The sequence below is a fragment of the Colletotrichum lupini genome, chromosome 4 (assembly GCF_023278565.1).
Source record: "Colletotrichum lupini chromosome 4, complete sequence".
NCBI classification, from domain to species: Eukaryota; Fungi; Ascomycota; class Sordariomycetes; order Glomerellales; family Glomerellaceae; genus Colletotrichum; species Colletotrichum lupini.
The window spans coordinates 6,016,728-6,030,214 of NC_064677.1; the positions used below are offsets into that span (position 1 = coordinate 6,016,728).

General features: G+C 53.1%; 6 protein-coding genes across 6 annotated transcripts; 3 read left to right on the top strand and 3 right to left on the bottom strand.

Annotated features, from left to right (window-relative positions):
- Positions 1 to 14: 14 nt before the first annotated feature.
- On the top strand, positions 15 to 2,561 carry CLUP02_08904 (uncharacterized protein; the record flags this gene model as incomplete). Its single annotated transcript, XM_049287885.1, has 12 exons — positions 15 to 111; positions 187 to 412; positions 572 to 689; positions 794 to 836; positions 898 to 983; positions 1,073 to 1,189; positions 1,244 to 1,531; positions 1,595 to 1,659; positions 1,723 to 2,037; positions 2,101 to 2,182; positions 2,242 to 2,394; positions 2,451 to 2,561. The coding sequence occupies 12 exons, from the start codon at positions 15 to 17 to the stop codon at positions 2,559 to 2,561; spliced, it is 1,701 nt and encodes a 566-aa protein (XP_049145028.1).
- Positions 2,562 to 2,899: 338 nt separating this feature from the next.
- On the bottom strand, positions 2,900 to 3,595 carry CLUP02_08905 (uncharacterized protein; the record flags this gene model as incomplete). The annotated part of the gene is made up of 2 exons (XM_049287886.1): positions 2,900 to 3,297; positions 3,370 to 3,595. The coding sequence occupies 2 exons, from the start codon at positions 3,593 to 3,595 to the stop codon at positions 2,900 to 2,902; spliced, it is 624 nt and encodes a 207-aa protein (XP_049145029.1).
- Positions 3,596 to 3,736: 141 nt separating this feature from the next.
- CLUP02_08906 (uncharacterized protein) lies at positions 3,737 to 6,451 on the top strand (the record flags this gene model as incomplete). Its single annotated transcript, XM_049287887.1, has 17 exons — positions 3,737 to 3,776; positions 3,845 to 3,913; positions 3,960 to 4,016; positions 4,109 to 4,191; positions 4,313 to 4,378; positions 4,517 to 4,573; positions 4,631 to 4,667; positions 4,732 to 4,831; positions 4,890 to 4,986; positions 5,045 to 5,138; positions 5,200 to 5,258; positions 5,412 to 5,482; positions 5,542 to 5,578; positions 5,704 to 5,963; positions 6,004 to 6,055; positions 6,165 to 6,296; positions 6,356 to 6,451. The coding sequence occupies 17 exons, from the start codon at positions 3,737 to 3,739 to the stop codon at positions 6,449 to 6,451; spliced, it is 1,407 nt and encodes a 468-aa protein (XP_049145030.1).
- Positions 6,452 to 6,670: 219 nt separating this feature from the next.
- Positions 6,671 to 9,071, bottom strand: CLUP02_08907 (ATP-dependent RNA helicase SUB2; the record flags this gene model as incomplete). The annotated part of the gene is made up of 8 exons (XM_049287888.1): positions 6,671 to 6,719; positions 6,777 to 7,395; positions 7,447 to 7,834; positions 7,906 to 7,978; positions 8,030 to 8,169; positions 8,227 to 8,369; positions 8,429 to 8,753; positions 8,901 to 9,071. 8 exons carry the CDS (start codon positions 9,069 to 9,071, stop codon positions 6,671 to 6,673), a joined length of 1,908 nt encoding a protein of 635 aa, XP_049145031.1.
- Positions 9,072 to 9,305: 234 nt separating this feature from the next.
- On the top strand, positions 9,306 to 9,842 carry CLUP02_08908 (RNAse P Rpr2/Rpp21/SNM1 subunit domain-containing protein; the record flags this gene model as incomplete). The annotated part of the gene is made up of 1 exon (XM_049287889.1): positions 9,306 to 9,842. The coding sequence occupies one exon, from the start codon at positions 9,306 to 9,308 to the stop codon at positions 9,840 to 9,842; it is 537 nt and encodes a 178-aa protein (XP_049145032.1).
- Positions 9,843 to 10,427: 585 nt separating this feature from the next.
- Positions 10,428 to 12,320, bottom strand: CLUP02_08909 (glutamate decarboxylase; the record flags this gene model as incomplete). The annotated part of the gene is made up of 4 exons (XM_049287890.1): positions 10,428 to 11,274; positions 11,325 to 11,927; positions 11,985 to 12,223; positions 12,303 to 12,320. The coding sequence occupies 4 exons, from the start codon at positions 12,318 to 12,320 to the stop codon at positions 10,428 to 10,430; spliced, it is 1,707 nt and encodes a 568-aa protein (XP_049145033.1).
- Positions 12,321 to 13,487: the final 1,167 nt, after the last annotated feature.

The window sequence follows — 13,487 nt, forward strand, 5'->3', positions numbered from 1 at the left end:
AAATATCCCCTGATATGGCTCGCTTACGGACATCGGCGATAGCGAGGAGTCCTTTCCGTGATCTCCTCGTGCCCTCTGGAGTCGGGAACCTGGAGTCTGGAGATATTGAACGTCCCACCCGGATCACCCCGCGTGTTGGTGAATGGGGAGATCTACGGATAGACATCACTCGACGATGATGTTGAGCGACTTGTTTGCGAGAAACGCAACGCAGACCCGTGATGCGGAGGTTTCGACATGTGGAGAGACGTCTGCCGTTATTCCGTCAGCGTGATCCCACGGAACACCGCTTGTCAAATCGAGAAATTGTCATTCGTCGACGCCATTTACTCATAAGTCATCAACTGCGGGGACGCGATTACACCACTAGGCTTCAGTCACGCTTCGTCGCCGGCGATTTGCCGTCACTCAGGTGAGCTAGCAAGTGAACTTTGGCCAATATTGACGTTAGACAAGCTGTTGGTGGCGGACGGAACCCCCTCATTTTGCCCCCCCCCCCCCCCCCCCGCCTGGCTAATACTATGTGAACTGGCAAAGTCGTCTGAACGGCCTGCTGTTCAGTAACATCAAGAGGAGGCAAGCACAGTAAGCGGCAGTCCAAACGTATTCCACGCCAAGGTATGGATGGTGGAGAACAGTCCGCTGCCCCGGAAGTGTCGGTGATTGGGACGTTTGTCTTTTTGTTTCCTGTAAGCAAGACGTGAACTAGCGTGAGCAGTCAGATTGCCTACTAGCATCTCATCCCCTCGATCCTCGATTCTGCGAGGCCATCACTCAGACAGCTTGGCGCTAGCGGCGCAGCCTGTGGGAACTTGAGCCTGGTTTCACGGCTATCCGTGAGCTGAGTTGTTGGAGAGACGCGACAGCGGCACCTCGCGTGACCCTTCAGCTCTGCAGGCGGCGTTACTAACGATCTGGGGGCCATTCCAGCCACGTCCCAAAGTCCGACTACCTTCGTCGTGATCCGTGAAGTATTACCTATGGTATGATGGAGAGAGGCTGGCGTCGACGATGGGGTTCCGGAGGCCTATCCGAAGAATCAAGGTCGAGGCGTCCACTTCCACAGCCTTAGCAGTTAGATACTCTTAGTCGGGCACCGTTGATGAGACATGCTCGCATGGAAAACGGACCCGGAGAAGAGTTGATGGGCGAATCACCTTGCCACCCTGCTTCAACAATGGATCTATCTGTCTATTCCTGGTGACCGCTCTCACCCACTTGTTACGGGCGAGGGATCACCAAGCCCTTTGGGGGCCCCTCCTCCCAAATCCTGAACCAGGCAGCAGCATGGATTGGATGTCATCCACCCGTCTGCAACCCCGGCTTCACCGGCACCACTAGGCGAATCACCAAGGGAACAGTAGGAGAGGCCTACAGAGTATGGATACTGATTGGCCTTTTGGCTCGGCACGACAGCCTATGGGAACCCTTCAACAGGTCATTGTCAAACAGGCAGCCCAGCCATCCCTCATCCATTGTGCAATTCTTCACGCGCAGGCAGCTGAGCAGTAGCCTTGCATGGGCTTACGGCGTGAATCTCATCTCAGATCTGATCCCCCGGGCGCCAGCGGCTAACACACTGCTCCGGTCTTAGTCTAGACGTCATGAAGCGCGAAATCCCTTGAACAATAGGGTTTTACAAAATGCGAGGACGAAAGTGTCCCCCCCAGCCTCGGGCAAATGACTCCCTGGGAATCTCGGGACAGGGCTGGACCAGCCTAGCGACGCGGAGCATCGTGTAAACTTCACAAGTTCGCATCACCGCCGTCACGCCCTTGTCAAAACCCGCCAGGTAGCACCGCGTGCACGCAATCGCTCCAGCGGCCTCAGGTTTGGGAAGAACACTGTGGATTCTGCAAGAGGAGGAAATGGACCGGTGTCGGCGATAGAGGGACAGCGTGGGCGATTTAGTCACCGGTTCGCCGACGTGTCAACATGGAAGCGACCTGTCCTCTCCGTCATGGAGGATGACTCTTACGATGTGCTGTCCTTATCACCGCAAATATGGCCCGTTGCGGGGGAGACAAGTCCGAAGAGGTAATGTTACTGGACTGGACGGTTGAACCTACGATGCCTCTTTCAACCCGACCTCTCCCGTAGAAAGCGAGCCCGAACGATCGGAGGCAGAAAGGGCCAAGGTGTTCCGAACTCTTTGTCGAGCCCGTGTCGATTAGCTGCAATGGTTCCCGCTTTGCGCAATCCGAGACTCCACCGCCCACCTATCCGGCTCCCGCGTGACAGCTTGCTGGAGTCGCTGCGGCCCTGCGGCCACCTTTGAGTCTTGGCCTCTGTCCCCTCCCCGCCGGATATGCTTTTGCCCCAGATCTTGGGTTTCGCGCACGACTCGCGGTGGGAAGACTCGTGTCCAGTGACGAAGTCTCTCGGCTCCTCAGGGTCCCTCTTTTTTTTTTTCTCCCTTAATTATAATTAGAGTATCGGTACACTTTTAGCACGCATTCGAACGGAGTCCACGATGCTCTGTCTTTGCATTCATTCGTAAGGGACCCCAGGTGCTGGTAACCGAGGCACACGGCGGACGCGGCTGTCCCCAGTCAAAGTAGGCGCGCGTACGCAGGCGCAGGCGCAGCAGGAAAGCCAGCCAGCATTCGAGAGCAGAAAAAAACGTAGAGATTTAGAGTAGGTTGGCTGCCCGCGCTTGATTCAGCCTCCTTTTGTGGCTGTGTTTTTTTTTCTTGCTGCGACGAACATGGGAAACGTAAGGCTATCAAAAGAAAAACGCATGCGCCTTACGGGCTGGCAGGCAGACTACGGGGGAACTATTACAATGATTGTGGGATTTTACAAAGGTCATTTACGGATACGTTACCGAGTACATTTCATTGCGGAGCGGAGTCCAACATGAAGACGCGACGATCACGGCACTGCAGCATGCCAACGTTCATAGCCGTGTACGAAGACGCGAGAAGGAAAAGTGAAAGTAGGCTTTTGGCTTTCCGGGTATGCGGCGCTTGCGTTTGGCCAAGCCTTGTACTTTTGTTACGTATGACATATGTTCGGCAGGCTGTCCTGCAGGCTGGGCGGTATAATGTCTCTCAGCCGCTTTTGAGGGGTCAGGCTGCGAGGCTTTGTTGGTTGGTATGTAGGCTGACTTTGATATTTGGCTAAGGCTGATATTGGGGAAGTCGAGGGTGGGAGCCTGACATGGAGTTGGTGCATGGTAGCTAGGTTCTTTGCATCGTTTGCTGCGTTGCTTTTGATGCGTCATATGTGATCTCGTGATATATGTGAAAATTTCTACAGTTACCGGCTGGTGATTCTCTGGAACAAATGGACTACCTAGCAGTCAGGTAGGCAAGTAGGCGGTAGGCAACGAGGCCGATTCAGGACCGAGGCTAGCTAGCTATCTACCCATTCCGTTGAAGAGTGAGGGAAGCAAGAGGAGCACGGGAGAGTACGGGTAAGCATGTGAATCATCGTCGTTTTGAGGCCTCGTGGTGTTTTCTGCCTGGCTTGGCCGTTCCTCGGGAGGTGACGGGTGAGACGGCCACTTTGGGTTATTGGCCTCGCTTGGAAGCGGGAGGAAGAAAGGTGTGGAGGGACGAAGAGGATTTGTGTCCCTTTTTGTGTAAGTCATGCTTGATTGAAGAGTTTTCCTTGGGTGTCATGGGGAGATGTGATGACTCTTGATGTAAGCTTTCTCTTCTCTGGCGGTCGGAGGTCCTTTCGGATCTGGGTCGGGCTGGTGTGAGGGAAAAGGGTATGAGAATGCTCGACAATGACGGCCATGGTTGCTGCGATACTTACGCAGAGTTTTGGTGTGTGGTTTCTGTTTAGGGATGGACATGTTTGCATGCTGAGGTTGTTTGGTTGGGAAATTTGCGAGGCTGGATGTTACATGTCGAGGTCGAGGTGAGGTCTGAAGACTTTGATGGTGGAACCGTAGTTATCAAAGGTGCACAATACTCGCTCTGCTGGAGTTTCAAGTTGACAGTTATCAGATTACCCTGGCCATGAAACTCGTTTCCTATCCTCCCTTCGCGACGTAGAAGCAGATTGTGCTGCGGAGCGAAGTTTTTGTTGCAAGATGGATTTTAATATTGATAACTAGTGACGCTGTCCCCAAAACCAATCACGTTGGGAATCATAGGGAAATGTGTTCCCCTCACAAGGGAGAACACTACCAGACGATATTCGGCATGTAATACTGAGGAAAGAGACTGGGAACTGAAGGTATAAATAAACCTTGTAGTAGCTTAAGGAATGAAAATCAGACAACATAAACTCTCGGACTGAAAGTCACGGGTTCCACTCAATATAGTACTCACCATGTTGCTTCGACTAAGTTTTACAGATGTATCGCGACAGCATCGATGCTCGATTCCAAATTATCGGTCCCCCGAATTGCTGTCCTCTGCCAGTCACATATTCCGCGAAGGATACCCCATAGCTAAAGGGGTGGAGCATGCAAGGACTACATATAGTGAATCATATATCAAGGCTTTGGGTCGATGCTCCAGGAGCGACTCAGGGGGCCCAATAGGCTAACAGTTGGTAGCACAACAGAAGAATGAAAAAGGTCTTCCCACATCTAATGGTTGCCTTCTTAGACACGGTAGAATCCTGCAAAGAAAGGGTCTTTTAATATTCGCGTCGGGAACTGAGCTCTCAGTACCGGAAATCGCCTGAACTACTACTGGAACAGCTTAGTTGGTCGACTCTGATTCCAATGGTAGGGCTCGTGTCTGGTGTGTGCTTTGATGGGCGCATGAGGGCGAGGAAAGAAGCGTCTGGAAATGAGAACCGTGAGCAACCCACTCGGGATTCCTTATGTTGTCTTGCAGATGGGAATGGTGTCATTTCTGTGCGACCAGTATGGCAAGCATGTGCTAAATTAGGTTGAAGACGATGTGGTGAGTTCGTGATCATAGTGATAGTGTCAAAGCGTGGTCACTAGGAGCCCAATTACTGGACTCTAGGCATGGTGATGCACAAAGTTCGATCCTTTCCTGGTCTCTCTCTGCTGTCGTACGCGTAATGTACCCTCGGCAACGATTGATAGCGGAAGACTGTGATGACGACCCAGCTCCAAGACAAGACACCTCCTCTAGAAGCCGTTTGCGACAGCGTTTCTATGGCAGGGGCCGCTACGCTGCGAGAAGTAAACATAAATATTGTGGGTTCGCAGCAAGCATGAGCCATCGAATGACTTTGGGACACGCTGAACCGTTCTGCATCAAGTATCGAAACAATGTTTGCCTCCAAAGATCCTTGACAACCATTATGCAGTAGAACGCATCGTAGGCAGGGCGTAGTATCAGCGATTATCAGCTTTCTTAGCTCTTCTTAGACTTGCGACTTCTAAACACCGTATTTCTATCAAGGGGCCGGCCGTGAGACGATATCAAAGCCCCCTCCCCTTACCATTTGCCTAGTGTCGCTTCACCATTTAGCACCTCCGAGATGTTGCTGCACCTCCGAGATGTAACAACATTCTGACAGGAAAGAGCAAAAAAGAGGCCGGGTGAAGTGTCCCAGCGCGGACGTGACCTCTGACAGCTCTCCGCTAGCTAGACATACCAGTCTAGGCTATTCGCCATCAAGCAGTGCTGCTTCTCATGTATTGCCAGTGGAATAGGTAAGCAGTGACAACTATGTTCATAAACTTCCAGGCTGCTCTTGTTTCGAAGACCTACGAGGAACCTTCTCTCAGCTTTCCCTTGGCGACTTTGAGAGCTGTTTCAGCCCTTGACCAAGAGGCAGCAAAAGGCCAAGACCCAAGCCGACAAGGAAGCCGACAAAAAAGCGAACCCTCCCCCGAAGCGAAAGCGCCCCGCGAAGCCCAGCAAGAGTGCGAAGAAGCAAGCCCCGACCGCCGACGAGGCCGACAGCCAGCATGCTACCGACGCCGAACCGCGTATTGAGAAACAACAACCACCGATACGGCCTCCGCGCAGTAGAGAGCCGAGTCAGCATATTCAAATTCACTGTGGGCGGGTTACCGAGTATGTTGCTGCTCCAGAACCACATCTTCACCGTGCCCAGCAACCTTGCAGAGGTCATTAATCACTTGATGGGGGACCTTTGTTTAGAGGCTGTGAAATAGGGCAGGATTCAATACAGTCGGTGTAGACCCTGGAGTTGCTTGACTTGTAAAGTCTTTCATCGATGACATAGCGCGCACTTACCATAAGACGACGTGAAAGCACAAGTATCTACACCTAATCATCCTCCTCCTAGGAAAGGAGGCCGAGTATTGTGCTAGACTTCAAACGGAGAATACTGGACCGGGTAGCATTCATCGGCGTGGTAAAGGCGTTGTCATCGTGGGCACCCAAGTCCGGACAAGACATCTGCAAGCCAGGCTAGGAAGCTAGAGTACTGCACAAAGTGATAGCATGGCCTAAGCCGTAGCATCCCGCAGACCGAGCCTGTCGTGGGGAAAACATCATACAATCGATCAGTTACAATGAGCGTGGTGATCCAGTCTTGATTCCATGTTGATAACTACTCTGTACAAACAGCAAGAGACCTCTCCGTGAGAGGCTTGGTAGACTTTTTCTCAGTTGCACTTTAAAAGCAGCTTCATTTCTTCCCTTTTGCGTGACCGCTTTGCGTGTGCGTCACCCACGTCCAAATTTTGCAATTTCCCGAAACCAGAACCAAGAAAATACACCAGCAGATTCCTCTGCCAAACTGTGGCATGACGCGCTTAAGAGGCCATGTAGGTGCTGGCATCGATACCCTCCTTGGGGAACTCACTAAGAAATGCGTTAGAGACTTGACAAGATAAGCTGAGAGTTTTGAGAGAAACTTACGGAAGAGCAACCTCGAAGCGCTTCTCAATAGACTTGAGAACCTCCTGGTCCTGGTCAGTGCTCACAAAGGAGATGGCAAGACCCTTGGTACCGAAACGACCGGCACGACCGACTCTGTGCAGGTACGAGTCGGCATCGGCGGGCAGATCGTAGTTGATGGCCAGGTTGATACGCTCGATATCAATACCTCTGCCGAAGACATCGGTAGCAACGCAGATACGCTTGTTAAACTCCTTGAACTCTTTGTAACGGCGGATACGCTCCTCCTGGCTGACGCCGGAGTGGACGGCGATGGAGGGAAAGTTGCACTCTCTCAGCAACTTGTCCAGCTCGGTTGCACGCAGGGTGCTCTTGACGAAGATGATGACCTGGTTGAACTGAAGGTCGTCCAGGAGTTCGTTGAGCTTGCGGTTCTTCTCGCGCTCCTCGAGCTTGATGTAGTATTGCTGAAGACCGTGCAGGGTGAGCTTGGTGTCCTCGTCTACATAGTGCTCGGTAGGGTTCTGCATGAACTTTCTGCAGATGGGCTTGATGTCATCGGACAGGGTGGCTGAGAACATCATAACCTGCTTCTGGGTGGGGGTAGCGCGGAAGATCTCCTGGACGTCACGGCGCATGTCTGGTTGATGTTAGAGGTTTGGTCGGCGGCGGGTGTGAGGCCGTTACTCACCGATCTGGTCGAGCATCTTGTCGCACTCGTCGAGGACGAAAATGCGGACGCTGCCGAGGCGGAGAACCTTGTCGCGGACCAACGCGTTAAGTCGGCCAGGGGTGCCCACGATGACATGGGGGCAGGTCTCCTTGTTCTTGATCGTCTCGACATCCTTCTGGATGGGGGTACCGCCGTAGAAGACACCAGTCTTGATATCGGGCATGTACTTGCTGAAACGGTTGTACTCGTTGCGAATCTGGAAGGCAAGCTCACGAGTGTGGCACATAACCAACACGGAGACCTCGCCCTGAACGGGCTCAACTTGTTGCAGGGTGGTCAGGACGAAGACGGCTGTCTTTCCGAGACCAGACTTGGCCTGGCAGATGATATCTCCACCGAGGAGAGCCTGAGGGATACAGGTTTGTTGGACTGTTGGATCGCGCCGAAGTTAGATATGTGTTCCAAGAGCAGAAGAACGACGTAGAGGGCGTGCAAAGGGCCCGTCCATCTGCGCAAAGAAGCCATTTTGTCGAGTTGGTCTCCTCCTCCACTACGACAATACGCCAATCATTCAATCAAGATGATGACCGGGGCAGAGCACGAATCGCGAGCGCCGGCGTCGCATGCGCCCCGTGTCGCTCGCGACTGTGATACAAAAGAAGCCAGACCGCCGTGAGCCAAAGCTCTAGCAGCAACCGACCGACTGAAGTGCACTCGGGAACACCGCAGTGTTCGCGCAGCCTGGGGGTGCTGTCACGCTTCCCCCGAAACGGCCGCTTGTATAAATCCACCTGTCACCGGTGAATTCGCGAGCAGTGCCCGTACAAAAACTTGGATGTCCAACTTGACTCCCGCTTCTCGGTACGTTTTCTTCTCTCTCTTCTTCGATGGCGACGTCGATGGCTTTTTGTTCTTTGTGTGGCTTGCGAGATGGACGGACGCTTTGCTGATGGGGGAGGGGATGATGTATGGGTTAGGGTATCATAAACTCAGGACTGACCCTCCGAAGGATGCTCGAAACCGCAATCGCCAATAGCGCGGAGAAGCTCGGGCTTCAAAAGGAAGTCGCGGAAACCGGTCGAGTGGATGCCGACATAGCTGCCCTTCTTGTCGACGGCGTTACCGGCGGCAGCGTCAGCCTTCTTTCCGTTGGAGGCGGCCGCAGTCTCGTTGGTCTGGAGCTCCTCGTCGGAGTAGTCGATGAGATCCTCCTCAGCAGACATGTTGTCAATTGTCGGGGGTGTCGTTATTGAAGTGGCGGAGAAGAAATGGCCGTTGTACTGATGCGCAACGGCGAAAAAGGTCCCAAGGCTGCGGATGCGAAGCTTGAGATGTCAGGAGAGGCGTGACGATCTGTGTCGCGTGAAGAGGGAGGGTCGAAAGACTCTAAAAATCGCAGGAATGAAAAAACCCGCGTATTCGTGTCGAGAAAAGTGCACGACAGGCGGGGGGGATTAAAAGCGGATGGCAACTGGAGGTGCAGGGTTGGAGGGCGTGATGGAAGGAGGCGCCGTAGTTGATGTGGAAGTGGAAGATCCAAGGACGACGTGGAACTGGAGGCGAAGGGTGAGGCGGGCAGCGCAGGTCAAAAGCTTTCGCGTAAGGAAAGGCGGCTGAGTCTCACCCCCAAAAGGCGACGTCATGTGACCAGACCCGTTTTTGAGAAGACCGTGTCCATCTATGGTCCACACGGTGAACACCTGCCTTTAACCTTAACCTTTGAACTGGAGAAACACTCATGTTTGGCAGCCATACATCCCCACCACCCCTGCAGAAGTTTTTACGACAAGGTCTAACACTGACTCTCGTTGCAACGCAGACTTCAATGACACTCAGGGTCTGAAACGTGGGACAAATCGCAGGGAGGACGAGCGAGAATGGCAAAGCCCAAGAGCGAAAGCCTGCCAAACCGGCACGCATATACGCGGGTATCCTACCTGCATCAGGCCGCCTCATACCTGGCGACTCTGCAGATCCCGGGCGCCGACTCACTTCCAAACTCATCATCACGGTCTCAAGAAGACGCGCCGCTCGCCAGGATCGAAAACTTGCGCTCGACAAATGAGAAAGTTGCTCGTCGATTTGTCTCTGATATCCGAGCCGTCTCTCTCAAGGCTCAAATTCGCCCGAGCCCTTCGGTCAAGCAGATGATGTGCAAGTTCTGTGACTCACTGCTCATCGAGGGAATGTCTTGCACTACGACGGTTGAAAATATGAGCAAGGGCGGGAAGAAGCCTTGGGCCGATGTTATGGTCATTAAGTGCAAGACCTGCGACAATGTCAAGCGGTTTCCTGTCAACGCGCCCCGTCAGAAAAGACGACCTTTTAGGGAACCCAAGACTGTTGAAGGGCCGGACGCAATGATTGAGGACACGACAGCTGAAGCTTCTGCTCAATCGGCTGGAGGTGAATGAGAATTGGCTGCCCTTCTCTTCACCGAAACAAAACACCACCAAGTGATACCTGAGTGGTAAGCCGCTGTCAGAAGGCTCCTACATAGGGGAGACTGGGGCTTTCCAAGAAGAAGCTATGTCGCTCGTAGAGAGGCCAAAAACCTGGCAAACTCTTACATCAGGTATGATCTTTTTGGGGACAGGAAAACATGGGAATGCCTAACAAGACTATTAGAATCACTCGCGAAGCGCGCAGCTTATAGCTCGGCTCGACTACCAGATTAAAGACACTCCCAAAAGAAGTGGCAGCTAGATACCCTACCTCAAGCTTAGACTAAAAACATAGAATAAGCTTGGTGCATGGCTATTTATGATTTTTGTTCCGGGTCGGACGCTGCGATGGGTTCCGGAGATGTTGAGACATGAGCAATCCTCGATGAGAGTAGACTCATAATGGTCCCTTGGGTATGAGACGCCCTTATGTACTATCCATATGGATTTGCCGATCGGGCAAATATTACCAAGGAGATCTTGAAGCTAAAATGTCATGAAATTTTCGCTGCTACCGTTGTACCGAAATTACTTGTTTGCCAACACCTCTACGCCTTAGCATACTGCACGATGAATACCATCCTCCATCTTTCTAACTCCATCTTCGACCCCCTTGGCAGCGCCCCCCTTCTTGTGCTTCTCCTCATCGCCCTTGACGCGCACCCGCCTGCGGCTGTGATGCTTCTTCAGAACCTGCAAATCGATCTGATCATTCTCAATAAGTGTCTCCGTGACCTCGACAATGTCCGTCAACAATCGCTCAAGAAGATCGAACGTCATAGTCTCGCGGACAACGACGCGAAGGATCTCAATCTTTTCCTCATTGGGTGGGAGCGGGTAGTTGGGAATGATCCAGCCCTTGGCGCGAAGCATTAGGGAGACGGTCTCCTGCTTGATGTGTTCGTACTTGGCCTTGAACTCATCCGTCAAACGGAAAGAGACGACAGGCAGGCCGGCAACGTAGTCGGCCGAGGTCTCCCCCGGGGCAGCACTCTCGCCTCCAACGGCGGTGGCGGCCTGGTTCACAATCTTCTTTACAGCGCCGCTGGCTTCCTTGTGAGGTGCACGGCGGTGGATGTCGGAGACGACGGTGTACCATCCCGTGGCCTCGAGGCTCTGAGCGAGGATACGGGCGTTGGAGAGACAATTCTCCATAATGGAGCGGTAGCCGTCGAAGCCTAGGTGGATAAGGTTGTAGTATTGCACGATAACCTGTGCACCTGGGCGGGAGAAGTTGAGAGTAAACGACTTTTCTGTGCCTCCGAGGTAGTGAAGCTCGAAGATGAGGTCCTCTGGGAGGAAAGACTGGTCGCGCCAGATGATCCAGCCGAGGCCGGCGTAAACAAGGCCGTACTTGTGGCCTGAGACGTTGATTGACTTGACACGGGGGAGCTCAAAGTTCCTGCGGGCTGTAAGTATGTGATCAGAAGAGAACAAGCCAATATGACATACCACTTGGAACCGCCGACCCCTGCGTGGGTGAAAGGGGCGATGAAGCCACCAGAAGCGGCATCGACGTGAATGGGGATGTCGATGCCAGTCTCTTCCTGGTACTTGTCGAGAATCTGCGAAATCTCCTCAACGGGCTCGTAGTGCCCCGTGTATGTGCTTCCGAGAATGACAAAGACGCCGATGGTGTTCTCATCGACATTTTCTCTCACAAGAGCCGGATCCAGACGGTAGTGGCTCTTCTTGCTGACGGGCAAGATGCGGGCCTCGACGTCAAAGTAACGGGCAAACTTCTCCAAGGCGACCTGCGCGTTGGAGCCCATGAGAATGTTGGGCTTGGAGGTGTCCTTGCCCTGTTCCTTGCGCTTCAGCTGCCATCTACGCTTCATGGCGAGACCGCCGAGATGGATGGCCTCGGAGGAGCCCGTGGTTGCGGAGCCGATGGCCTTCTCACCAGGCTGGACACCCCACAGGTGGGAGATGATGCTGATGCAGCGCTGGTGCATCTCCATCATGGCAGGGTACTCATCTGCGTCTGAGAGGTTCTTGGAGAGGTTCTCCTGCATGAGCTGGGTGGCATTGGGTTCCATCCATGTTCCCACGAAACTAGGTTGATATACTGTTAGTGAGAGGATCTTTATTGGAAATATCGTGAATGCTCACCTGGCTAGGTTCAGGTTGGGTTTGCCATCGAGGTCCAGCTCATCCCTAATCATCTGAAAGACGGTGTCTCCTGGGGCGCCTTCATCGGGGATCTTGTACTTGGGAATGTTGGTTTGACTGGTGTATCGGCTGTCATAGGGTTGGATGTGTGATGATGTGCCATGGCTGGAAGCATTGGCATTACCCGGAGCTGTGATGTGAGTTGCCTGGAGGCGTTGGACAATGTCCTCTGGGTTGACCTGCGTAAAGCGTCAATTCTAGTGCAACATCTTCATATGACGCATCAATCATCGACGGAGGATGCTTGTCGAGACCTACGTGACTTGCAAGAGGCATATTGACGTTTGGATTAGCAACTGCGGTTATGGTATCAAGAGTGTAGATGAAGATTGGGCATGCACTAGAAGAGAAAATGCGATGGATTGATGTTGAGATCAAGATTGCCAAGTCTGGGGGATCACCGCTTGAGGCTTAAATACAACAGCAGATCACGAAGGATGCTGGGCATTGGAGGCAGCTAAGGTGGCCGTCAAGCCGATGATGAGGGATGAATGACGACATACGGTAGACCGAGCGGAGCACGGGAGTTTCCTTGTGGACAAGTTTTGTCGGAAGTAGCAGCTCCAAGTGCATGAAAGACACGCCTCGTAGCCCCAGCATCACGGGCCGAGGAGGGGAGGGAATCGTGATGGGCTAGACAGGAATGATGTCTCTGGCCTCTTAGTGCGAGGACCTCCAGGGTTCTCTGCCAAGGCCATGGCCAACAGCAGTCGATGGTGCAGCATCAGCTCGTCAACTTTTGCTGGGGACGTGGAGCAGGCTCAGTGAATGGGGGAGAACTGGACTGGAGCAGCTCAGTGCCCCATAGGTACAGTCCAATGCCGAGTTTGCCGGTGGATTCCTCTTTCATCGAGTACTTACGTAGGTACGATGACTTGCGTGTCGCGCCAGTGCAGCTGAGAATTGACTTTCTTTGCCGAACGAGTAGCGGAGGAGAAGGAGTTTTTGTTACGTGCTATGACATGGCTGACATGTTTGGTGAGGTAACCTGTAAAATGCAGTCAGGTTGGCAGGGAAGGAACAATTGGATCGCAGATGCTCAGGTGGTCTGGCCCTACAGAGTGGATGGGTGACGGCATTTAACATTGGGAAGCTGCGACTTGGGGCCCGGACCTGAACAGCCGGGGAGGCTCCTTCCGCTCTTCCTCCCACTGCTCCAGGAGTTCAGTGACAGCTCGGGTGGGCCCCGTTCCCGTCTTGGCACTGCACTTTCGCAGCAGGTACGCCGGCAGACGGCAGGAACCCAAAAATCGCCGTGGAATCCGGAGGTGATCAGTCTTGCCCGAAATCTTTCTTACCTTACCTTACCCACCTCATGTCAAGCTATCATTGTGTTCTTCCTCTTCTTCTTGCTCAATGCTGTCGAATCCTCTTTCTGGGTGAGGCCGCCCCCTAACGAACTGGAGTCTTCTTCGACGATAGACCTCCATAGTCTACAATGGC